Source organism: Cupressus sempervirens, chromosome 3, assembly GCF_028749045.1.
Source record: "Cupressus sempervirens isolate cs-2001-9-10 chromosome 3, ASM2874904v1, whole genome shotgun sequence".
NCBI classification, from domain to species: domain Eukaryota; kingdom Viridiplantae; phylum Streptophyta; class Pinopsida; order Cupressales; family Cupressaceae; genus Cupressus; species Cupressus sempervirens.
The window spans coordinates 52,989,870-53,015,475 of record NC_143120.1 but is presented as its reverse complement, the minus strand read 5'-3'; the positions used below and the strand labels follow the sequence as shown (position 1 = coordinate 53,015,475).

Sequence of the window (25,606 nt, the reverse complement as noted above, 5' to 3'; positions counted from 1 at the left end):
CCCTGATCTTAAGTCAATTTTTGAGAAGCATACAGCACCATGTAACTCATCAATGAGTTCATCTATGCATGGTATGAGATGCCTATTTTTTTATGGTCTTCTTGTTTAGAGCCCTATAGTCTATACACATTCTCATTCTACCATCCTTTTTCTTGACAAGTTACGTGTGAAGAAGGTCTATAATTTTTGTAGCCATGCTCTAGGTGAAATTTTATTTGTTCCATCAAAAGTAGGTGTTGTAAACTTGCTTATTTTATTTTTGAGCTCTCTTCCACTTATGTGATGCTCCCTCCTATACTCTTTCTTCAGCATCAAAGTGTTCATCATATCCACATATTCTCTAAAAGGAACTGAACTGCAAAAGTCATCATCTAAGCCATTGTAAGTAGCTCTTAATGCAATCAAGTTACCTGTAACCTCTTCCACGGGATTAAGGGTTGGATTTGGCACTGGCGGCTCATCTGTAGGTAGGAAAATATTTTTTATTAATTTAGAGGGTGTGGGTTTCAGATTTCTTGGCTCCTCTGAAGTGCTCCCTTTCACATTAATAGATACAACTCTTTGCAATTTTTCTGTCAATATTCGCAAAGCCTCTCTAGTTTTTGCCAAACTATCCGCTGTTTGCTTCTGAGTATTTTGGATGTCTTGGAAGAATTTCTTTGCCATCTCATCTAGATCAGCCATACTTTTTCCTTCCTTGGATTTTGTACTATTACTTTCAACTGGAGGTTTGATCAAAATTTCTTTATTATTTTCTCGCTGCAAATATCTCTTTTCTCTTTCACTTAGTTGTATGCAAACTTCTACAAACCCTCAGGCTGGAAAAATCATAGCTCTGATACCACTGAAATATCCCCTTTCTGATTTAATATGATATTTAAAGCCACTAATCAAATTTTTAAAAGCAAACAACCAATATTTCAAAGATCCGCCAATTTCTCAATAAAACCCAAATTAGGTATGCCCGAAAAAGTGCCAAAAACTTCACAGCTTCACATATTATTAATAAATCTGAAAATGGACATTTTTACAAAAATTACAGTAGCATAATGGCCTACAAAATGACATTTCCAGATCTGTATATCATTTACACAATAGCTCCAAAATAGAGGACAAAAGCAATGCTCATCTGGCTCCCAAAAATAACATAAAATAGCCCGGAAACACCACAAAAACACTAATAATCTATCACAAAAGTTTAGTCACATCCCAATACATATATTCAGCTCTATTTTAATATCTAAAATTTTGAAATACAGCAACAACCCAAACTGATATGAAATACTCAACCGAAATACCAAACTCTTACAAAAAAAACACACCCGAAACCCTACAAATTTGCACTGTTCAGCACAAGGGAAAACTCTGCATGAGCTTGCACATGGAATGGCTTTAAACTCCCATCCTTAGCCTTTCTACAAACCTGCAAACTCCTGTCCTTCGGTCTCCTTCTCCACAAGTTTGGCAACCTCTGAAGAACAAAATATTAATAAGCAAAAATCAAGTTCTGGAATGAGCCCAAAATGCATCCAAATCCCTTAAAAGAGGGCATAACCCTAACTCATGTTCAAGAGGGGTTAATAAAACATATTTTAATAATAATTTTCATTTATCAGTCCATTGGTTTCCAAAGATTAGCCCCTTTTGCTGAAATTTCACTTTTTTGGGCCTGCCTAGCCTAGCAAAGATTATTATTTTTAATTATTTAAAAAGGGGACATGACATAGTAATAGCTATCAATGAGACTCAAGAGATTACTGCAAATAAGTGTTGATTAGTAGTTTCATTTTTCACCGATTAAAGTAAAAATGATTTAATTTTATGTTTATGCCTAATGCAACCCTGTGACTTCTTCAACATGTAATTGAATGCATGATCAACGCCCTATCCATTGAGATTCAAATTTTACCCAGCAAAACATTTTAAACTAATTAATTGCATTACAATTAACCTTATTAGCAATTATCCCTAAACCCTTTCTTATGAATATCCATGCTATATAATTGGAACCCTTGTCAATTTATCGAAGCATTCACCTAATTCCTTGAATTAAAAGCAATGAAAAATTGATATACAACCTATTGTAGTTGCATAAAATTGCATAAAACTAGCTTACACAACTCCAAGTTAACTAATACATAACAATGGAGATAGAATTCAAAGACAAAAATATGGAAGAACTTCCTCCTTTGCTTTAACTTTCATTGAAAATTGCAAAAATGCTGCTAAAACTGAAGAAACCATCATAATGAAATAGTAAATCCTTCAATATTTCACTTATATTCTCGGACATATAGGAGAATAAATCAATAAAGTTTACAAGAGACTCAATGGACTAACAATAATAGCATAATTCTCAAAATTACAAGATCGAACCTCTACTCTACATCTTGGGAATCTTTTTATAGAAAGGATTGCAAAAGGCTTCAGATGGGAAGACACTTGTCAATATCTTGATCAAAAAAAATACAAAGACATTCCTATTCTATTACAAACAAAATTTTCTTTGTACTTGGCCTCAAAATTAAGATGTAGTTGCAAAACTAACAAGTGGCACTTCTCAGCAAATATCTCCTCAGCAAATTTAGTTTGTTTTTAGCTCCTATCACCATCCATGCCTACTCTTTGCCTTTTGTTTTTTTGAACTATATCTAAACTACATCTAGTCACTATCACTAGTTGGCAATGCCTTGATATCCATGGTTAGCTCCCATATGGTGATTTTGTATCAATATCAGGCCAGGTGTCATCTCTGATTATATCCAGCTCTTCTAGGCATTTGGTCCACTTGGCATCAATTATATATTCTACCTTAGCAACCACCTTAGAAATCACCGCCTCCAACCTATAGAGTATATCAACCATATCATAAACAACGTTGGCACTTACTCTATTGTTACGAAAAGATAAGAACCTAGGATGATCAAGAATACTTTCAAAAGATGATGACGATTCAACCCAATCTTTTATTTTTCCCTCACTGTCCAAAATTGTAGGCAAGAAGTTTGGTATCCGAGCAGCAATTGTTTTCATCTTATATTGGATTAGCAACATCTTCCCTCCAAAGAAACCATTCAAATCTCTCACTTTATGAAGTGCTTTCCTTGTACTCAAGATGGTTGCCTTTGGTAGGTCCTCCTTCTAGGGAATATAATAACTATACTATCAAAGAACTTAATGTAGAGGCCCAATGTGTTGAACAATTGAGATAACAAAGCGATAACTTCAGCACATTTGCAGTCCACTTCTTCTGATGCAATCTAGCTGCCATGCACATGTTGTGAAACTCTCTTCAATCCATTGATGTTATGAATTAAGATATTTTCCATAACTCTGACTTCTACATCTTTACTATCTTCTATCTTTTCTACATCAATTTCCATAACTTGGTCTGATGTTTCCCCTATCTCAAAATTTTGGCCCTCTATTTGCATATTTTTGCAATGAACTTATGTGATAGTTTTGACAACTTTCTTCGATGATGCCACCTCAATCTCCAACGAAATAACATTTTGTTGTAGGACAAAGGTTTTCTTCATCTCTTCATAATTCCTTGTCCCAATAAATTTTTTATATGTCCTTTCAAGTTGCACCTGAAGAATGCCCATCTTGTGCTTACCCATTAATGTTATCGAAGTGTGCATTCCCAAGATTTGCTCACCAGAAGTAGATTGCACATGCCAAAATATAACATTTCCCCTACGGGACTCTTTGATTTCCATGAGAGTGGGCTTATCATCCTCTGGATCTAAACTCTAAATGGCCATTGTTTCGGCATCCACATTGAACCTTGATCCCATCATCTCCCCCTACTAATTATCATCCTCAAAAGAAACTAATTTCTCTTGTCTTCATATTTGATCTAGAAGAAAAGAAGAGATCAAATCCTGTGCTGGGAAGATAATCATTCCACTTCTTATTACTTGATCCCTAGCCTCTGTTTCAATGGTGGGGTCATACTCTTGCCACTTTTGCAACAACACAACAATTACTTCATCTAAACCTCCACGCTTGTATAATTTTAATTCATTTCTTCTTATTTTAAAAAGACAATTTTTGAATTCATTTGACTCGATAAAATTATCATCATTCATAAACTCCTTTGCTTCAATGATACTATCATCAATCATTTGCGCCTCTAATAGTAGTCTCTTTGTTCTCTGCTCATCTTTAGATTCTTGGGATGTTAACAATCTTCTTCTTACATCATCAAAATATTTGCTACACCTTGGCAAGATCTGAAGAGCGTTTTACTGAGCCTTATCTAATATATCCACAATTTTTTGCTTCTTGTGTCTTTATTCTGCCCATGTAGAACTCCTAGGAACATTTACTTCAGGCTGTCATCTTTACATTGATCTTCTTCATCAAAAACCACCAGTGTGTATTCATCATTAAAAAAAGTACAAGTCAATCTTCTTTCTGATTACCTTTGGGATTTCAGACACGAACTCATCAAAATTATCTACACACTTATCCAATTTTTCCCAATATTCTTCATCAAGATAAAACCCTTTAAAAGATGGATCTGTTTTTCTCATTTCTTGTTCATAGCCAACAATATCTCTGCACTTAATCATTCTTTCTTTGTAGATCCTCACTCAACACATCAAAAATAACATCCTCTTCCCACATAGGCTTTGTAGGGGGCATATTATATCCTCTCATATTCTTTAAGGCATGCCTTACTACATTATAGGGGTCATAGGTTCTAGCTGGCCCAATTGCTATTTTAAAATTTTGTAAAACTGAATTGGTTTTCTCAGTGGCATTCTTGCCAATTTCAAAGTCCCCTACCTTAGGACATCTACATAGAAATGTTCCATTCTTGACACCTTTCCCTAAATAATCTCTATTCAAATAAATGAACTACCTAAATAATTCTACCAACCCTAACCTCTCAGAAACATACTTAAGAAAAATATACGGTGGCTAAGGACATCCAAAAATCCTTATAACAGTATATTCTTCAAATAAGAAAACACTCCACCAATCATGATTTAATTGTTTTCCAGCATCAGAGCACCATTTAGGTCTAACAATATTCCTAATATTTCTATGAACTCTATCAATTATACATCCTATCATTTTCAAAATTGGATGAACAAAATCATTATAAAAAGAAATAACATTTGAGTATTGATAGTTCATTTGGCATACCCGTGTCCATCTTTGCACTAGCAACCTCTCTTCTCACTTTTGTGTTGACTCAAGGAAGCGTTGATCAAATATGTAAAACATATTTGACAAGATAAGGTATATGATTAGAGAGTAGTAAGGGAACTTGAAATCCTTAAGTTCTCCTTGTTGGGCAGCAGTAATTTCCTTCTGAATACTTTCAATAATGTAATCTACAAAATCATATCCAGCATAGTGCTTTGGGTACTGAATATTCAATATCATGACATAATATGCCCCTGAAGCATTCATGGTTCCATCTGTACCTAGGGCTTTATCAATCCCAAACACAGTATTTTGAAAGTACCTCTAAAAGAAATCTAAGGGCATGATTTCCTCAATATCTCTCCTCTTTGGAATCTCTCCTACATCCTTCTTCACCTTAGGAATGTGTCTAGTCATATTTTACCCATATAAAAACTATTATATTTTTTATAGTTCTCGTTAAGTTCTCTAATATCAATGGGCAAAGACATAGGTCAAGCCAAATCAAATGCCTCTATGAATGTATCCTTATCCAATGCTAGAAAAACACTTTTATCCTTACAGTGGAATGACTTATTAATAGGCTTATAACATTTGATAAATGCCCTGACTAAATCTATGTCCACAAATACTTCTAGTACTACCTACTTTCCCAAATTTCTTGCCCAAGGGTTGCAAATCAGAACTTCTTTCACTTTGTTTTTGTAGAAAAACTAAAACAATTCATACCCATTTCTATCAGGCACAATTGCATCTATACACATCACATATAGTTCTCTGAATGCAAGGTCATTGGCATTCTGAGCATTTGTGGAACCAAGCAAGATATTTATCACTTCTTCTACAAATTTATTTGGAGCCTTTGGTGGCATATCTAGTACTTCAATTACTGCCTGTGCATTCAATTCACCTTCTCTTTGGGCCATTTTTGCAAATATTTTCGTTGATTTCATATGCTATATGGATAAAAATCACTCAGAAAACTCAGACAGTTGAGAAAGCAGTAATAACAAACTATTTATTTCAAGGCTTCATCAACTTTTGTAGTGAGAGTATAGCTTTAATTGGCATTTGAGGGTGGCACACTTGACAAAATATCATTCTTTAAAAAATAGGTCAAATCTATGTTTTATTAGATTTTTGTACATCCAGCTCATTCCATCTTTATCCATCTCTGGTTTTTGTCATTGAAAAGCCATTTCATACTTTACAACTTATAGGTGTGACAATTGAGAAAAAAAACATTTCGCCAGTTCGCACCAGAATATTTCTTTCCTACAACATGGATTGCGATGTTGTGAAACCTTTATTTCTCATTCAATCACAGCTTTGCAACTACATTCAATCATACCTTTTTGATCGATGTGAACTTGCGAAAATCCTTGAAATCCTAACACTTCACAACCTTGCCATGGTCTATCCCTCGGAATGTTTTATGCTTGCGACTATGTGATGCTTTAGCTTTTATTCTATCATTCCTTCACAACTCTAAAATTGGTCACTCAACTTAACCATCCGACATGGTGCTTAGCTGGCTAACTTAACAGTTATTTTACCTTGTAACTTTGAAACTTAGTTTTCTAGTTGTTTAAGAAAGCTTAAGCACATCTACTTTACCATTTGACATCATTCAAAACTATGCGAGGCTATGACATCAGCTTTAACTGCCACGCATATCTTGTTCACATGCTCGTAATTCAACTTATTAGCTTTTCATTCAGACATGCAAAAGCATAATCAATGCTTTGTTGACCTTCACCTTACTTTTGCAGCATCGCCTCTTAACTTAAGATGTTACTTCAACTGCATGTGAGTATGCGATAGCTTTCAGCTTGACTGCCCTTATCGCTTCACAACCTAGAAATTGTAACTGCAATGAAGCCCCACAAAATTGCCATCACAAGCACACACAACTTTGCTTCTCTAACCCATGGTTCATTTATACTACCTGCTATGATGACGTGCTTAGCGTAAACTTTTAACTAAGCTTAAAGTCCTCGCACTTTACAGTTTATCTTTGACCATCTAACTGAACCATTGTGATGTCGTGCCAATAGTTTATACTAAGTGTCTTTCTTGATTCACATAATGAGAACTATTAGTGCATTAAGTGAAAACAAGAATGCGAACATGCGCTCCTCTTTGCTTCGCACAATGAAAACATAGCAAATTTGAAGCTTTCATGAAATATAATTTAGCAAAAATATTTCAAAATTTATGATAAGGACACTTGCATGGAAAAAATGCATATATCCTTTTCAAGATCAAAATTATATTGCATGAGCTTTAAATAATAAAAAAAGAACTTGCCTAGAGTTCTTCTTAAGGGCTAATAAATTTTCACAAACCCTAGCTTATTCTCAAAATATTTTTTCCTATTTTTTTTACAATCTTGCACAAATTGGGTGAGCGAAAAATCAGGCCAACAGATTGGATGGCATTGAGTTGTACAATTATGTGTACAAGTCTAAATAAGGGAGGATTGGGAATGAAATCCTTCTAACTTTGGGTTAGTGTAAGAACCCTAATAGGCTAGAGAAGTGGCCTAGAGGAGACCCTACGAGAAGATGGGGTTAAGGAGAAGGACTTGTCCTTACATCAATTCCTTTGTTACATGATATAGGATGTAACATCTTAGAGGCTCCAAGGAGATTAGCTGAGGAATGGGGAATCTATTTCATTCAGTACTAGAAATTACAATATATTTTGCTGGCATAATACAATAGGAAACTGTTTACCATTCCCTGGGTTTCTACCCATTGGATAATTCTAAAGGAATTTTATAGCTAGATTTTGGAATTACACCAAGATTATATAATAAAAAAGGTTATGGGTATTTATTTTCTCATTCATTGTGGACAGTAATCATTTACTATTACCTAGGATAGGCAGGCTAAAAAGGAATTAGTGGTCCACTATATTGAATAGTTTTACCACTAAACGTAGGATTTTTATTACGTTGGTTGAGCCAGATACTCAAATATTGGAAATAATTTCCATGGTTCACACCTTAAAAATTGCTATAAAATGATGCATAGTGATTTGATGTGTGGATGAAGAGGTATAGATAGATGACTCAAAAATAAATGAGGGATTTTAGTCTCCGCACTAGTACACAGAATTTCAAAAACTAAGCTATAATGAAATAACTTGCACAATAGAAGAAGTAATATGAAATATTATATAAATACTTGATAATAGATGAGAGTAATAGGCCACTTCAAGGGGGCAACCTCCAAATATCTCAAATGAGAACACCTCACAATACGATGATGAAATAAGGTTCACAACCTCCTATATATACCAAATTATGCTTAGGTTGAATAAAGACAACCCTTCATAACACCTAGGCCAACCCACCTACCTAAATTATACTACAATAATCATAACGTGACTTAATTAAGGATTAAGATAGCAACAAGTTCACTATTCATAACCCTATATACAATAATATTAAGGGCATAGCATGCCCCCTCTCTTGAAATAAGCATTGTCCTCAATGCTGACCAAGTGTAAATTCTTTTCAATGAACTCCTCATCCTCCCATGTGGCCTCTTCAACTAGTAAATTCTTCCATTGGATGAGATACTGAATCAGGGTTTTGTTCCTCAGCTTCTTCGTACTTGTTTGAAGAATGTACTCTGTCTCCAAATTATTCTTCCTTTTTCATCCAGTTCTAGTAGTACTATTTGAGTAGCAATATTCTCCCAATTACCCTCTTCAAACAAGAAACATGAAAAACTATATGTATCTTTATTGTTGGTGGCCACACAAGATTTTAGGCAATACTACCAATCTTCAGCATGATTTATCATGTTCCATAATATCTTGGAGACAACTTATTATTCATTTATTGTTCCTTCATTGAGATTTGTTTATAAGGCTGCAATCTAAAGAAGACCCACTGCCCAACCTCAAAATTTCTTTCACTACGATGTTGGTTTGCTTGTTGTTTCATTTGATTTTGTGTTATAGCTAAATTCTCCTTGAGTCCTAAAAGTACCTATTGTCAATGAAGCAAGTGATCCTCTACTGCCTGAACTCTTGGTGACACCTTTAATGATGATATGATGCAACGAGGATGATATCCATAAAGTGCAAAAAATGGAAACATTGATTAACCACCTTAGTTTGCCCATCTGATTGCGGATGGTATGAAGAATTATGAGCCAATTGAGTCCCCAAACATGACAATAAATCTTTCCAAATCTAAGTAGTAAAGATAGGATCACAATCACTAACAACAAACTTAGTTTTACCATGTAGCTTTTCAATATTCTCCAAGAAAAAAATTTCCACTATACTTGTTGTAAAAGGATGTGATAATCCAATAAAATCTATATATTTAGTAAGGAGAATAGCTACTACCATGATGACATTATGACCTTTGGATTCAGGGAGCCTTGTGATGAAGTCCATGGATACCTCTTCCCAATGTTCTCAAAAGCAATTGGTCAACCTACTTGCAAGAGAACTGCTCCTATCCAATTTCTAGAAGCATCACATTCCACAATGAATTCCTTAGTGAAGTCTATAGTGGCAAGCAATGGAGTTGTATACATAGCCTTCCTCAATTACTCAAATGACATAGTAGCAGATTCATTCCAATGAAAAGAATCCTTCTTCAATAGAGTTGTAAAGGGTGCTACTATACGATCATAATTCTTAACAAATCTTCTATAGTATCGTGCCAATCCCAAGAAACCCCTCAACTTCTTAATAGTTTTTGGAATAGGCCATTCCATGATAACCTTGACTTTGGTAGGGTCCACCTTTAATCCTTCATGTCAAACTATGTGTCCCAAATACTCCACCTCCTTAAGACCAAAAGTACACTTGTATGGCTTAGCATAGAGTTGATGATCTTCAAGTAATTGTAATGCTTGATCTACATGCTGCAAATGTTCTTCCCAAGTCTTGTTATAAATTAATATATCATCAAAAAACACTAACACAAACTTTTTCAAGAACTTCTTAAAAATGGAATTCATCAAACTTTAGAATGAGGATGGTGCATTGGTAAGAATGAATGACATCACCAAAAATTCATAATGACCTTCATGAGTTTGAATTCATAATGACCTTCATGAGTTTGAAATGTTGTCTTACAAATATCTTCCTCCTTAATCCGAATTTGGTGATAACCCGATCTAATATCTAACTTGGTAAAATACATAGCTCCATTTAATTCATCTAGAAGATCATCAATGATTGGGGTAGGAAACTCATCTTTAATGGTTACTTGTTGAGCACTCTATAATTTGGACACATGTGCCAAGTTTTATCCTTCTTATGCACCAACACAACAGGTGAGGAGTAAGCACTTTGGCTATGCCTAATAATTCTTGCTTCTAGCATTTCCTCAACAATTTTTTCTATCTCACTTTTTTGTATGTGTGTGTAATGAAATAACATGCACATAATAGAAGAAATAATATAAAATATTAAATAAATACTTGGTAATAACTAATAGTAATATGCCACTTCAAGGAGGAAACTTCCAAATATCTCAAATTAGAACACACTTCATAATCTGATGATGAAATAAGACTCACAACCTCCTATATATACCTAATTATGCTTATGTTGAATAGACACAACCCTTCATAGCACCTAGGCAGACCTACCTACCTAAATTATAATATAATAATGATAACATGACTTAATTAATGATTAAGATAGCCACAGGTTCACTATTCATAACCCTATATACAATAATATTAAGGGTGTAGCATGCCCCATCCCTTGACAGAAGCATTGTTCTCAATGCTAACAAAGTGTAGACTCTTTTGAATGAACTCCTCATCCTCCCATGTGGTCCAAAAATTATTCTTCTTTCTTCATAAAGGGCCTTTTTATAATTCTTTATCTGCTGCATTCATAACTTGAACTTTTCGCATCCACATTACAATATATATGCTCACACATCCACATTCACTCTCTTTTTTACATTCAATATTATACAATACATTACATATATATATACCAATCTAAATTACAAAATTACAAAGCCAGCCATGACAAAAGTTAACACAAATATTAATAAGTCGGCCCACATGAAGATACTTGGGTTCTGAAGCTTGACTCGGTGAGGTTCTAATATTCGACATCCACTGTTACTGCTCAGCATCATCATGCCTTTGGTAGACGTAGAAACTCAGTCCATACTAATCACTTTCAAGTAGTCCTAAACTCGGCCTGCACTGGTGACTTGATAGATACTGTGCAACTCGGCAAACACTGAATCACTTGGTTACCAAGAAGTAGCTCGATTAACACTGGCTTTGCATCGCATAAAATGAGAACTTGGTAGACACTGCAATGCTCGATAACCACTAATAAACTTAGTATACACTCAAATACTCAGTTTGAACTACCAAACGTCACAATGACTAAATCTGCTTGGTAACCACTAGGATTAGTCCAAAAGACTCGGTAGCAACTGTAGAGCTTGGTGGCTACTGAATTACATGGAAAACATTGTAAATTGTTCAATGAGCTTGGTAGCTATACAAAATCTGAATAAGTGTGTGTCACTAGTAACAAACTTGACTGATATGTCAACAATCTCCCCCTTTGGCATTAGTGACAAAAACACTTATTAGCCCAAAACTAAATACCTTGTATTCATCAGCACGTGATACTAGCTCCATATATTTTTGACTTTTTTCAAAATTGATCTTTGTAAGGTATATACAAAGTAGTTCTCCATCATAACATATTTCTCCACCATACTATGTGTTCATCTATGTACATGTCTTGCTTCCTCATAACATATAACTTTTCTCTTATATACATATGACATTTCTCCCCCTTTCTGACAGTACTGCTAAAGATTTATTCAACATATGTACATAGAGATACCAAAATGTGATAAGATTTCAAAATGTACCTTGAGGGTGATCGCCAAGGTTTTATCCCAAATTTCTTGCATGACCCTGCATGTATCAATTGCAATTTGCACTTCTACTGATAGTTCAATCATGTGATCTGCAACAGAGAAATTGTTATCATGGACCAAAGGTTTTGAATATATAATTTGTTTCTGCATAGCATCCATGAGTGGAAGGATCATGTTTTGTATACCAATCAATGTTGAACAAATCCTTGCTTCTTCTCTTAACAATTCAGCTTGCATGTCTGACAAAAATCTGATCTTCTTGAAATGTGCAGAGCTTGAACTAGGGTCAAGTTGCACCCGCTGAGCACTTGCTTTAAGACCTATATCAAATTTGGAAAATTTGTCCTTTATTTCCTTTGTATACTCAATGACATCACATAATTTCCCAAAACGTGATGACACATTTGAACAAGACGCCCCAAGATTGACCAAAATTGTTGAAAGCTCAACTTGATAAATTGCTATTTGCTGAGCAATGTGCTCCGGCACTATTTGCTACATTTAGGGTTTAGTGATCATCTAATTGATTGTGAGTCTGAAACCTTGGAATCTGAAACAATTTTCAAAAGGGTGTCTGACTATCCACTTTTTTTGTCACATCCTTTGGAGAAGTTTCAAAACAAGTCCAAATTTCCTTACCTGGAGGACTAATTCAGGCTCCCAAGCCTAAAAGCCGAAATTGTTGTTTGGACTCTTGGGCATAAGATAGATTATTCCAACCCATTATTTTAAGACTACTACATTTTACAGAAACTTTGCATTCCCTTAACAACACATAGGTTTCATTTTAAATAAATTCCAAGTATTTGGTATTGTTGTGCTAAGAGACTAGTTGAATTCTTTGGAGACAAAGGTGTAGAGCCCTCTCTCAAGCCTATTTTGGGGTGTAGAAGAAGATACAAGGTCACACCACGTCAAAGTTGCCTATTCTAGGAAGACCTATACATCACATGCATTGACAAGTTGATGTTATGGTGCGATTACAACATTGCTAGTTCACACTGTCCTACAAAAAAGTCAACTTTAATAAATAGTTTGATCTATTTTTACTTCTTTTTCTTCATCTCAAATAAGCCTAGGAGTCCACAAGAGTTTCATGTCATCATGTAAAACCTTCAATACTCATCGCTGAGTACATGAGCTCAAATCTAGAGTAGCGACAATTATGTTTTCACAAGTCCTCAACTAAGTTTTAGCATTTATTTCACTGCTCGTTCGTCTAGAGCCTAGGAAGAAGAAAGTGTTTACATTAGAAAAAGTAATCCATTGTCATGTTGGGAATAACCTTTAGGTTTGTAAGTATACAAAGTGAAATAATTTTATGACATCAATGATAGTTAGAACAAACAACATAGTGTATAGTAAGCATCAAGTGAATACATTTTGATCTCTTGTATCGCTATCAAAATATATTAAAAAAAGGGGAGAAGCCTTTGGAGGAGATATTTTTAAAGACCTCTTGAGCTCTTTTAATTGAAGGTAAATAATAATAAAACATGGTTGTCATCATGAGAATTTAAATTTAATCGATTCAGAAGATACATTTAATCTCTCTAGAATAATTTGGAATCAAATTACATTAATTTAACACTGCTTATATTGAAACCCATTTTTCTCCTTTTCCACCATTAAACCATCCTTTTAGTGTACTCTACCACTACTTATCAACCATTTTCCTATACTATTTTCTTATAAACCTTTGTATATGAAACTTTACAATTATTTCTACTATTTTTATATAAATTCTTTGGATTATTTTAAAACCATATTTGCCTTATAGAAGAATGTTAGATTGGCCAATTAAATAGATTATAATTGTTATGGTACTTTACTTCTCACTTTTAAAGACCCTTTAAAAGATTAAAGACCTACCAAAAAATCTCCATTAATTATCAAACTCTTAAGAATATAAAGATACGACCTCTATTATTAGTTTTTAATAAAATCAATAAAAATATTAAAGAATAATATCATATTCATAAGGTAATAATGTTCTACCTTGAACTTTTGAGATCGAACATGCTCGAGCGACATTTTCTCCTGCAATATTCATATATCACGTTGTCCATAAGACAATATAATATTGCTTAAAAGCAATGTGGGAAATAATGCAATTTTGTCAATTTTGTCTCTCAATATGATATATTTTATTTTTTAAAGAGCAAAAGTTAATCTTAGACAAACACGATACTCATGAAATTTAAAAGTTGGATTATCATTTACCTTCTTTGAGTGTATTTTCCTTACTCCGAAATTAATTTTCCTCTCCAGATGTTGCAAGTTCTTGAAATTTAACAATTCTAAATCCTCGCCAATCATATGTCAATAATACAAAATATTTCTAATTACCAAATAAGATACACTAGTATTTAAATTTACAAATATAAATTAAAAATATATCATTAATTCAGAATGCTTACTTGTACGATTTTTCCAATTGTCGTATTCTTTTCTGTAAATTCTCCAATTCCAAACACAGTAACTGTCTTAAAATAAAATGTTAATAATGATTTCTTTGCAAATTTGCCTTGATTCAAATAAAAATATGTTGATAGTTTCATTATCTACGTATAACTATTTCAAATACATGTATAAATTTATTGAAAGCAATCTTCTTTATAGATTACAAAAATATAAACTGTCTAAAATTTATATTCAAATATTTTGTACATATAGTTGACTAATATTCTTTAGTTGTTGTTGTACAATGTATACAAATTAATTATGCCTTTCAAATTACAGGAAATTAATTCTGATGCAGTTTCGAGATTCAAATGAATAAACATTATTTTAAAATAGAGAACAATTTAAGATTTGTATTTAAAATTTTATAAACGTAATAAAAATGTATATAAGTTAGTAGTTCAAGAATTTTGAATATATTTGTAAAACAATTACAAATTAAAATTATAGATGATAGTCAAATAAAAAAGATGGGGGTAAATAAATCAATCATAAACAATAAATGAATTGGTTTCTACTTAAGAGATTTATTTTCATACAATTATCTATCTTACTTAATATATAAACCATGATTTAAACAAGGCCCACATAGTGACTCTTTAAGTTTTTGATATAGATATATTTATAATTTTATTTGTAAATATAATTATTTATTGATATTACCTATTGTATATCATATCGTACTATTATATAATAAATTATAATATCAACACAATACTATTTTATAATAATCAATAATTTTTAAAAATTTGATGAATAGACCTTTTCCAATAATTTAAAACTTTAAAAAGGGGTCGGGGATACAAGATCAATAATAAAATTTAATAAAATATTAGATAATATAAATATTTTTTATTTTTTATTATTTTGATTGAATGGTAAAAATTAATTCTAAAAATCTATAATTTCAAAACTGAAAAATAACTCAAAAAAAAATAATGGTAAAATACAATAAACTTTAAATAATGTTTTATTAATATAATAATATAATTAAAATATATATATTGAAGACTCATAAATCCATATAAGACTTTGTTAGGAACCTGTGTGTTCCTTCTGTTTATTTTGTTAGAGTAGAGTTGTTGGACGCATATGCTTTGTAAGTCGTCCCGTGAGTTTATTTTATTATCCCACATGCATAGGTAGTATTACTTTTCTAGATCGTACCCAGTATATAAGAATAGGTTGAGGCCCTTGATGGGCACGGACGAATTTATTGTATTGAGCTTGCTCAAAGGAGGTTACCCCCTCGAAGTGGCCTGCGATCAGTAGATTTATTCTGAGTTCTGCTATCACTTTGTATTCTGTTATTTCGAGCATTCTCACGATATTGCTATAAGGAGGTTCTTCTCATCTGGTATCAGAGCACTCTCTTGGGCTCGCTGGGTGGATCCTACAAAAATAGATGCCATGAAAACTTGGCCGCATCCTAAAACTCTCAAGAGCCTTCGGGGTTTTTTGGGGTTGACTGGCTACTACCGCAAGTTTGTCAAAGATTACGGGAAAATTGCAGCACCATTGACAGCTCTGTTAAAAAAGGATGCCTTCTCCTGGACCCCTGTTGCTGAGACTGCATTTGAACAACTGAAACAGGCTATGTGCAGTACACCTGTTCTCGCGATGCCAGATTTTTCCAAACCCTTCACTATTGAGAGTGATGCTTGCGGCAATGGATTGGGTGCTGTTCTCCTGCAAGATGACCATCCTATTGCGTTCACTAGCAAAGCCCTCTCTGGTAAGAATCTAGCCCTCTCTACTTATGAAAAAGAAATGATGGCTATTTTGCATGCTGTACAGAAGTGGCGGCCATACCTCTTAGGGAGTCATTTTTGCATCAGAACCGATCACCAAAGTCTGAAATACTTCCTGGAACAACGGGTATCCTCTCCTACACAACAGAAATGGGTCAGCAAACTCATGGGGTATGATTATGAGATCACCTACAAGAAGGGTAAGGAGAATATTGTGGCAGATGCTCTTTCTCGCACATTTGATAATCAAGCTTCCCTTTCCGCTATTTCTAAGCCCATTCCCAATTGGTTAGCATCTGTTCAGCAGGGCTATGACAGTGACTCTTCTTTATCTCAAATCATTCACCAGCTAGCCAATAATCCTTCTGCTATACCACATTACTCTTGGGATGGTGCTTCTCTTCGATACAAGGGTCGGCTAGTGCTTCCTCAGAACCCAGCTCTACATCAGGCTATTTTTTATGAACTCCATGCTTCTCCTTCAGCAGGGCACTCAGGCTTCCTCAAAACTTATGAGCGAGCAAGGAGAAACTTCTTTTGGAAAGGAATGAAACAGACGATTCAACAGATGGTGGCTGAATGTGATACTTGCCAACGCCACAAGGGTGAAACGACCCTCCTTCCTGGCTTGCTCGAACCATTGCCCATCCCTACACGGATTTGGACTGATATTTCTATGGATTTCATTGAAGGGCTTCCTAAATCCGGTGGCAAGACAGTGATCTTGGTTGTGGTTGATCGTCTCTCGAAATATAGTCATTTTTGTGCCCTCAGCCACCCCTATACTGCCTCCTCTGTTGCACAAATCTTCATGGACCAGATATTTCGTCTTCATGGACTCCCTTCTTCCATTGTCTCTGATCGTGATGCAACTTTTACCAGTCATTTTTGGACTGAACTGTTTCAGAAAACTGGCACCAAACTGAAGATGAGTTCGGGCTATCACCCACAAACTGATGGTCAAACGGAAATTGTCAATAAATGCTTGGAAACTTATCTTCGTTGCTTCACTTCCGAACAGCAACATCAGTGGGCCAAGTGGCTCCCTTTAGCTGAATGGTGGTACAATACCTCTTACCACACTGCCTCTAAAATGACTCCATATGAAGCAGTCTATGGTCAGGCACCTCCAGTGCTCCTTCCCTACACTCCCAACAGCTCACCAGTCCAGGCAGTTGACATAGTTCTCCGCAGCAGGGATCAGATTCTTCGTACCTTACAGGATAATCTTCACATGGCCCGTAATCGGATGAAACAACAAGCAGATCAACACCGTTCTGAGCGCTCATTTCAAGTTGGGGATATGGTTTTTCTTCGTCTACAGCCATACAAACAATCCTCCCTAAAGCTGAAAGGGCGTCATAAGCTGGCCCCAAAATTTTATGGGCCTTATCAGGTTCTGCAGAAGATTGGTTCAGTTGCTTATAAACTGGAACTTCCTCCTTCTTCCCGCATTCATCCAGTCTTTCATGTTTCTTGTCTAAAGAAAGTTCTGGGTACCACTGTCAGAGCACAAACTACTCTCCCTGAAATGGATACGGAAGGATCCATTATCCTGGAGCCGGTGGCAATCATTGACCAGCGCACTCGCCAGCTTCGCTCTCGCTCCATCTCTGAGGTCTTGATTCAGTGGCATGGCATGCAACCAGAGGATGCTACCTGGGAACCCCTTCTTCAGATTCAACAACAATTTCCACACCTTAAGCTTTGAGGACAAAGCTTTTTTCTAAGGGAGAGGGGATGTTAGGAACCTGTGTGTTCCTTCTGTTTATTTTGTTAGAGTAGAGTTGTTGGACGCATATGCTTTGTAAGTCGTCCCGTGAGTTTATTTTATTATCCCACATGCATAGGTAGTATTACTTTTCTAGATCGTACCCAGTATATAAGAATAGGTTGAGGCCCTTGATGAGCACGGACGAATTTATTGTATTGAGCTTGCTCAAAGGAGGTTACCCCCTCGAAGTGGCCTGCGATCAGTAGATTTATTCTGAGTTCTGCTATCACTTTGTATTCTGTTATTTCGAGCATTCTCACGATATTGCTATAAGGAGGTTCTTCTCAGACTTCAATTCAACCAACCAATTAAAAGATAGAAGATTAATATAGAAAAATTATAGAGTCAAATAATTGTGATTTCATTTTTAAAAAGAAACAAATAAAATAAATATGATTGATGTATTAGAACTTGTGTTAATAACTCCTTAATGAAAATATTTTTAAAAATATAACTATAGTACTTAGCCTACCACAAGTACTAATAAAAAATTATAACTATATTTATTGAATATCAAATAGCTTATAATACTACAAATTTAAACAAGTATGCACAATACAGAGAAGTCCATTCACACAAACCAAGACTAAATAAATTTGACAAACTTTTTGTATAGTTGTGAAGGAAAGAGGGATATCAAAAGATTACATGCATGGATTTTTTACTTGGATATGTTTCATGTTGTAGTATTTTCTAAATCGATAGAAGATTTTCTTTTCACATTCATTATGCGATATTCCTTTTTTTTTCTTTCTTACTAGGGATAAATTATTGATACTAATGGTGGAGACTACACAAAAGAGAAGAGATCCATGAGGTTTACGTCCAAGTTTCTGTGGTAGGCATGTGTATTGAAACAACATTAGATGTCTTTCATGATTTTCTAACTTTATCATTCATCCTTGGGGTCCATTCGGTTGCAGGAATTGCTAGATGTGACATTCAGTAATGCTCAAATAAGCCCACTTTTAGACTGTTTGGCTGAACTGGAAGAGAAGTCGAAAGATGCATATTCTATGTTTGGTTGCAAGAATTGAAATTGTAATTGAAATAAGTTTTTTTTAAATAATTTAAATAATTTGAGCATCAAATGACATCAACGAGTCTTTTTGGAGTTGGGCTTATTCATTATATTTGAGAAAAATCTGTTTGAACTCCCTAACTAAGCCTTTGTGTCTCACCACATTTCACCAAAAAAATAGCTTCCCTCCAAAAATTTGGCTTATGCAATTAGGGCCGGACCGATGAGATATTAAATTCAGTTTTAAAAAAATGGAATAGGAATAGGCCATTCCTATATCTTCTAAGTAGGAATTCCACTATGCTCATTTTGGTCTAAAATTAAAATTAATAAAGTCTAATTCCACTTTTTCGTGTTTACAACCAAATGTTGTATTTCTGAATTCTAGAAGTCAGATTTTCTTATTCCCATTGAATTCTGACTACCAATGGGGCCCTTATAGTTGTACTTCATACTACTCAAATAAAATGTTGTTAACTTATCCTCTATTGTGATATTTATCATTATGGTTTATCCGTCATTAACATTACCATGTCAATATAGTGTTCTCTTGTACAATTCTCTTTATTTATTTTTCCCTTCAATGTCATATTATTACTTATGTATGAAGTTCAAACTTTCACATAATAGCTAGTAAGAAAATTAAAAGTTTTATCATGGTCTTGATTCACTCCTTGTTTCAGTAATCTGTGCTCAATGATGTGTATATGAGAAAAATTCCTTTGCTAAATATCTCTCATGACATGATGACTCATGCCAACTCTACATTTTACAAAATAACTAGGTATAATGGAATGGACTAAAATTTATAGTATTTTATGTAAGAAAATTTAGGTAAGATATTGGGATTTTTAGTCTCAGCAGGAAACTAAAGTTTTCAGTTACCATTTTAACATTAGTTTGCCTTTCGAAAATAGTGCAAAATTCTCTATAACTATAGTCTTATAAAATATTTCTTTTCAAACTGAATTCTCTACAACTAATTTCTATTTCTTCATTAGCGATTTGAATTTATCCCGGTAGTCTTCTCTATTTTTTTGTGAAAGAAAATTCTCATCAATTTTAGAAATGTATTCGATTGAGTGCTAGAATTTCATGATACCTTTTATTTTCTATCCAAGTGTCAATATGTCTTCTTAATGCAAAAAGATGGTTTCACCATGCAACAACTATAGATTCTCTGTCATCAACTTGAGTAGTCAATTACTGTGATAAACATCTCTATACAATATTGGGGCTGTAAGTGTAGGGAGCTCTGTCACGATGATGAACCGCTTTTGGACTGCGACGACAAATGACGTGGAGAGATTCTAGAGTGGATTGTGTCTGTGACCTCCTCTTTGCAGTTGCCGATAAGGGGGAGTGGTAAAGGAGTGAGATTTCTCTCTAGGATTTAATGGCGTTAGAAACAGAGGTAGAGGATCAAATCTCAATACCTTCCACCACCGCTAGTAGAATGATAATCACGGCTATGCACTAGCTTGATCCACGGCCAATGGATTTTCAATGCCAGCAATTGAAATGGCAGTGGGTGGAATGTTAGGAGGTGAGTAGGGGAAGTCTGGGGGGAATACAGAGATTAGATTAAGCGAATCCCATTTCGATCTCGACGAGGGGTTCTGGGAGGGGAATTGGTGGTGCAAATTGGTAAAACTTGCATATGTATTAACTGGGGATGGAGGAAATGAGGATTTTTTTAGAATTGAGATTTTGGTAGAGGTGCGATGATCCCTACAATTCATCTATGCATCATATTGGAGATGGTATTCTTATGGCTTATTTGCTATCCCTCAACCTCATCCTCAAGGGTCATGACTTTCTTCTTCACCGACATGGCACTGCCAGTAGCTCCCCTAATTACGAAAATATCTTTGAAGGAAATTACTAGTTTTTTATAGCGTCGTATTTTTTGACAAGTTCCTCTAACACTTTTATTTCTTCTTTTGGTCTTAGCGACAATACGTTCCCAGGCACTGATAAAAGAAAGAAGTGCAGGCAAAGTATAATGAACTGCATGGTGATATGACCAAGTATAATGTTAGATGTTTAAAAGTTAGATGTTTAAAAGTTAACTTTTGGATAGCTTTTGTAATTTGAGGTTTTTCAGTAGTTCTAAAACTTACATATCAATGGTGTCCATGAAGTTTGTGTTTCTTATCAAACTTTAGAAATTTGTATAGTATTTTTCTATGACATTGCTAAGGTTCCTACAAAGATATGTATGATTATCTAGGTCTGATATTCTATCCACTTGATGCAATTTTCAATGCCAATAATTTTATTTTGTATAAATTCCTCTTTTTTCTTCAGAATTTTGTGTCAATTATAGAGAAGAAAAATCTTTAACCCATTAATACTTCCTGTCCAATAAGAGTATTTATCTTCTTTATTTGTTAAAAAATCTATTTCACATCCAATTTCTCAGCTCATCTCAACAATTATAGTTTACTTGCAGTAATTTATATAATGTAATCTGAAACAAACTTTCATGGTTTATGTTAGTATTTATGTGGACCTAGACTCAACCAAAAGATTCAATTACACGTTCCATTTTTTCCTTTCTAGTTGAAGTGCATTAACATATTTGACTATGTTTTCTTTTATCTCATGTCACCGGAATCATAATATTTAGAGTAATCCCTAATTTGAGGTTAGTTTTATTTGTACTTTTGTAAGCTTCAGGGGCGATTTTACTTTTCATCATTAACATTTCAATAAAAACAACGTTGATGAAGCAAAATCACAGTTAATCAGTGACATTTATCTGCCTTAATTCTTTTTGCCTTATGCACAGACTTGCCTAGTCTTATCAGAATTAGGAAAATGATTTCTAAAACCCTACTTTGGAGTGTTATTTTATTTTAGTCTCAAGCTTTTTCTATACTAATGACACATTTGTACAAACTTTAAATATGAGTTACGGAATGCCAATGCATGTAGTATTGAGTTGTCCGCCACTCAATATTAGCATTAAAATGGATATATGAATATGAAAATCGAAATCAATATTTGCATTAAAATGGATATATGAATATGAAAATGAAAATGAAAAATAAAGTGAAAGAGTTGCTTCAAACAATCATTGTGAGTGACCGTTTCTTTCTTTTTAATTCTTAAAATTGAAATAGAATTGTCTAACTAGTAGGTTATTTTTTATTTGAAGATAAATAAATACTTTCATAAATTATAAATTCAGAATGTTGACATTTACTACTTTGCACTCCTTTATTATTTTTAATTTCTAAGATTAGAAGTGTTCATTAACTTATGTTTTCTTTTATTCATCTTTTGATGCCGGAACAAGAATTAAGAGGCTAAAAAGAATGCAAACCAGTCAAATTGATCTTCTAAAATCCATGATTAAAAGAACAAGAATTAATAGGGTAAAAAGAATGCAAACAAATCCATACTACCGATATTCCTCATGCACTTCCCATCTACTTAAATTGAAAATAATCATATTAGATTTTTTGTAAGGATTTTTCAAGATTTGAATATAGAATTAAATTTTCCAATTAGCGATGGTGCTCTGGACAACATCAACTTTGGGCTTGTATTATAACTCATAAATATTTTCATGGTGCTGATCCTTGCTCTGTTTCTGCACTTCCTCTTGAAGGTCGTGGCTCAATGGTTTGGCATACTTTGAAGACAGGTGCGATGTTGGTAAAGAGGGGTCTGTTTTCGATATGTAAAGGAGGTTCTCAGGCTTTGTTTTGGTCTGATGCTTGGGATGGATTCCCTTCCATTTTATCCATATACCCTCATCTTCAGCCTCTTTGTGAATCTTTTCTTGCCGCTGGATGGGATAAAGTGGCTCATTACAAAACTCCTTATCAATTGGGACCTGTTTTTGGTTACAGATGGAAGCATTCTTCTGATTGGCCTCCTGGAGGTACATACATGGATCGTCAGGAGCTTTCTCAAATTCTGGCCTCTAGAGAGTGTTCTTCTATGCTTGGTCCAGATGTTTTGGCTTGGGGCAGTACCTTGTCTGGTAAATATCATGTCTCTGCTGGGTATCAGGAGATAACTAGACAATTATTTGGGGATGCTGAGGTCCCTTGGTTGAAGCAAGTTTGGAATAAAGTTTCTTGGTCCAAGTGCAATTTTTTCATGTGGCTAGTGGCTCACAACCGTTGTTATACCTGGGATAATCTTTGTAAACGTGGATTTCAGGGCCCCTCTTATTGTGTTTTGTGTGGTAATGGAGAGGAGTTTGTCTCCCATTTGTTCTTCCATTGCTCCTATTGTACTCAGATATGGCACCTTTGGTGACGCGCTTGGGGTTGCTCTTGTCGGCATGCTGCCTCTTTGCCTGAGTTCTGGGCCCACTTGGGTACTACTCCCTCCAAGTCTTCTTTTCTCCATGCTGCTTGGATTGCTGGCCCATCTTTCATGCTTTGGCATATCTGGTTGGAGAGGAATCGTCGCATATTCCAAGATGTTCGGCTTGGTGTTTTGCATCTTTGGTGGAAAATATCACATTCTCTTCAGGAAACTATTCTTGTGAAGTGTGAGCTTGATGGGGGTATGGATCCGGTTGATCTTGCTATCTGTAATCGCCTCAATTTTCATCTGCAGGATGGGGCTACCGCTCATAGGTTTCCTTCTATGTCCAGGCAGCTTCATCATCAGAGGAAGGGTCGGGTTAACCGGGATGGGCACTGGACTCCTCCCTGTGGAGTTATGAAAATTAACACTGATGGTTCTTCCCGTGGGAATCTCGGTCCAGCTGGTATTGGCAGAGTGGCTCGTTGTAGTTCTGGGGATGTTAAATTTTACTTCTCAGTTCATAAGGGTGATTATACTAACAATCTCATGGAAGCTCAGGCTATTTTATATGCTGTGGAACAGTGTTGCTTGCGGGGATGGAGTAAGATTATCTGTGAGTCTGATTCCTAGGTAGTGGTGAACATGCTTTCTTCGCAAGAGCTTGAGGATGTTAGTTGGCAGCTAGCTACTGTTGTTAAGCAGATTCTTTTCTTCTCTTCCTCTTTTCAGTTCATTAGGTTCACGTATATTCCTCGTGAATGGAATAGAACTGCTGATTGTTTAGCCAAATGGGCATCTAGTCATGATCCCGGTTGGAATATTAGGGATAGGAGGCAACTGTCTTTTGAAATGGTGCAAGAATTCGATGATCTTGTTGCTCAGGATCGAGCTCCTTGTTGAGCTCTCATTGTTGTATTCCTTTATGTCTTAATAAATTTTTACCCCTCTTTTTGCAAATTTTCCAATTAGTAGATATTTTCCATCGCTGCTCAAACAGTGATATTGCAATTAAACTTTGCCTTAATTAAATGATCGTACATGATTCTCATTAAAAAGAAAAATGAAAAGATTGAATTAAGTGTGGAGGAAACAAACTAATTAAAAGGCATTAAATAAATATGTTACAGTAAAAAAAATGTAGATCTCTCTCTAACTATTCTACAAGTGTGATATTGCTATACTACAATTTACATGTATCTACATATTCCCATTATTTTATTTTTCAAATTTATGGTCTATATACCACAAAGTTTAATAAAAAGTTTAATTTTCCTTTGAAGTAGAATTTTAATAGTACTAAAGTGTCCAAAAAAAAATTGTCCTTCAATAAGTCTCCTAAAGTAGATAATTAATACTAGTAAATTGTCTCAGATGTTTCGAGACTCCTAGCTTCATCAAGCTTGTTTTTGTGTTCTATAGCATGATTGATGTCACTTACGTTTTTATTTTTTTATATAATTACACTATTAAAAGCTATTTTAGTGAACAATAATTTTTCATTCAAAACTTACTTTGCTCTTACCACACAACTCACACAAAGTAGGGACTCCAACTCAAGCAGAGCTCTTGTTTTAGGTTTAGGAATTAGTCAAAGATAGTTATAATTATATTAGTCTATACACTAATAAACCATTGATTAAAGCATATGCAAAAAATGACAAGGATAAGAATTTTATTTTGACTGCATAAAAATTATAAACAAGGGCTACACATTTAAACATTTCTTATGATGTATTGAAAGTTGAGACTGAAGTAAAATTGGAAAAGGGAGATTTGTAGACAATGTACTTTGATGGGATATGATGCAAAGAAGGACCAAATGCATGTATTCTTTTAATTTCTCCTGATGGTTGCACTTAAAAGTTCTCTTTTGCTCTCAATTTTCCATGTACAAATAACATTGTAGAGTATAAGGCTTTGGTGTTAGGCTTCAGCTTGGCTCATAAACATGGCATCATGTGCTTAAATGACATTGGTGATTCTGAGTTAATTATTTCCCAAGTAAGAGGAGTATATGTCTCTAAGAACAAAATATTGAAACAATATAGAAATTTAATTTGGGATGTGATAGAATTTTTTTATGCTTTTTCGATAATGTGAAAGGATAGGAGTAATAAGAAGATGGTTGACTTACTGGTAAACATTTCTATAAGACCTAATGACAAAATTATTTCTAGCAGGTCTTTGAAGAAGATAAAGACATTATAAGGTTTCAAAATTACAAGGACTAGTTTTGAAGACACGAGATTGATTGTGCA

At 34.5% G+C, this 25,606-nt stretch overlaps 1 protein-coding gene across 2 annotated transcripts in view; it reads right to left on the bottom strand.

Annotated features, from left to right (window-relative positions):
* The window catches only part of LOC149564744 (MADS-box protein AGL42-like), a 202,916-nt gene that overhangs the window by 78,148 nt on the left and 99,162 nt on the right, over positions 1–25,606 (bottom strand). The window contains exons 2-4 of one of the 2 annotated variants that reach the window (XM_089816944.1): positions 14,485–14,546; positions 14,288–14,364; positions 14,063–14,104 (exon numbers count right to left, since the gene is read on the bottom strand). The exons of the other annotated variant lie outside the window; for it this stretch is intronic. Of the exons in view, the coding sequence (XP_089673070.1) occupies positions 14,063–14,104; positions 14,288–14,364; positions 14,485–14,546 (181 nt within the window). The remainder of the gene's footprint in view (positions 1–14,062; positions 14,105–14,287; positions 14,365–14,484; positions 14,547–25,606) is intronic. 2 annotated transcript variants of the gene reach the window in all.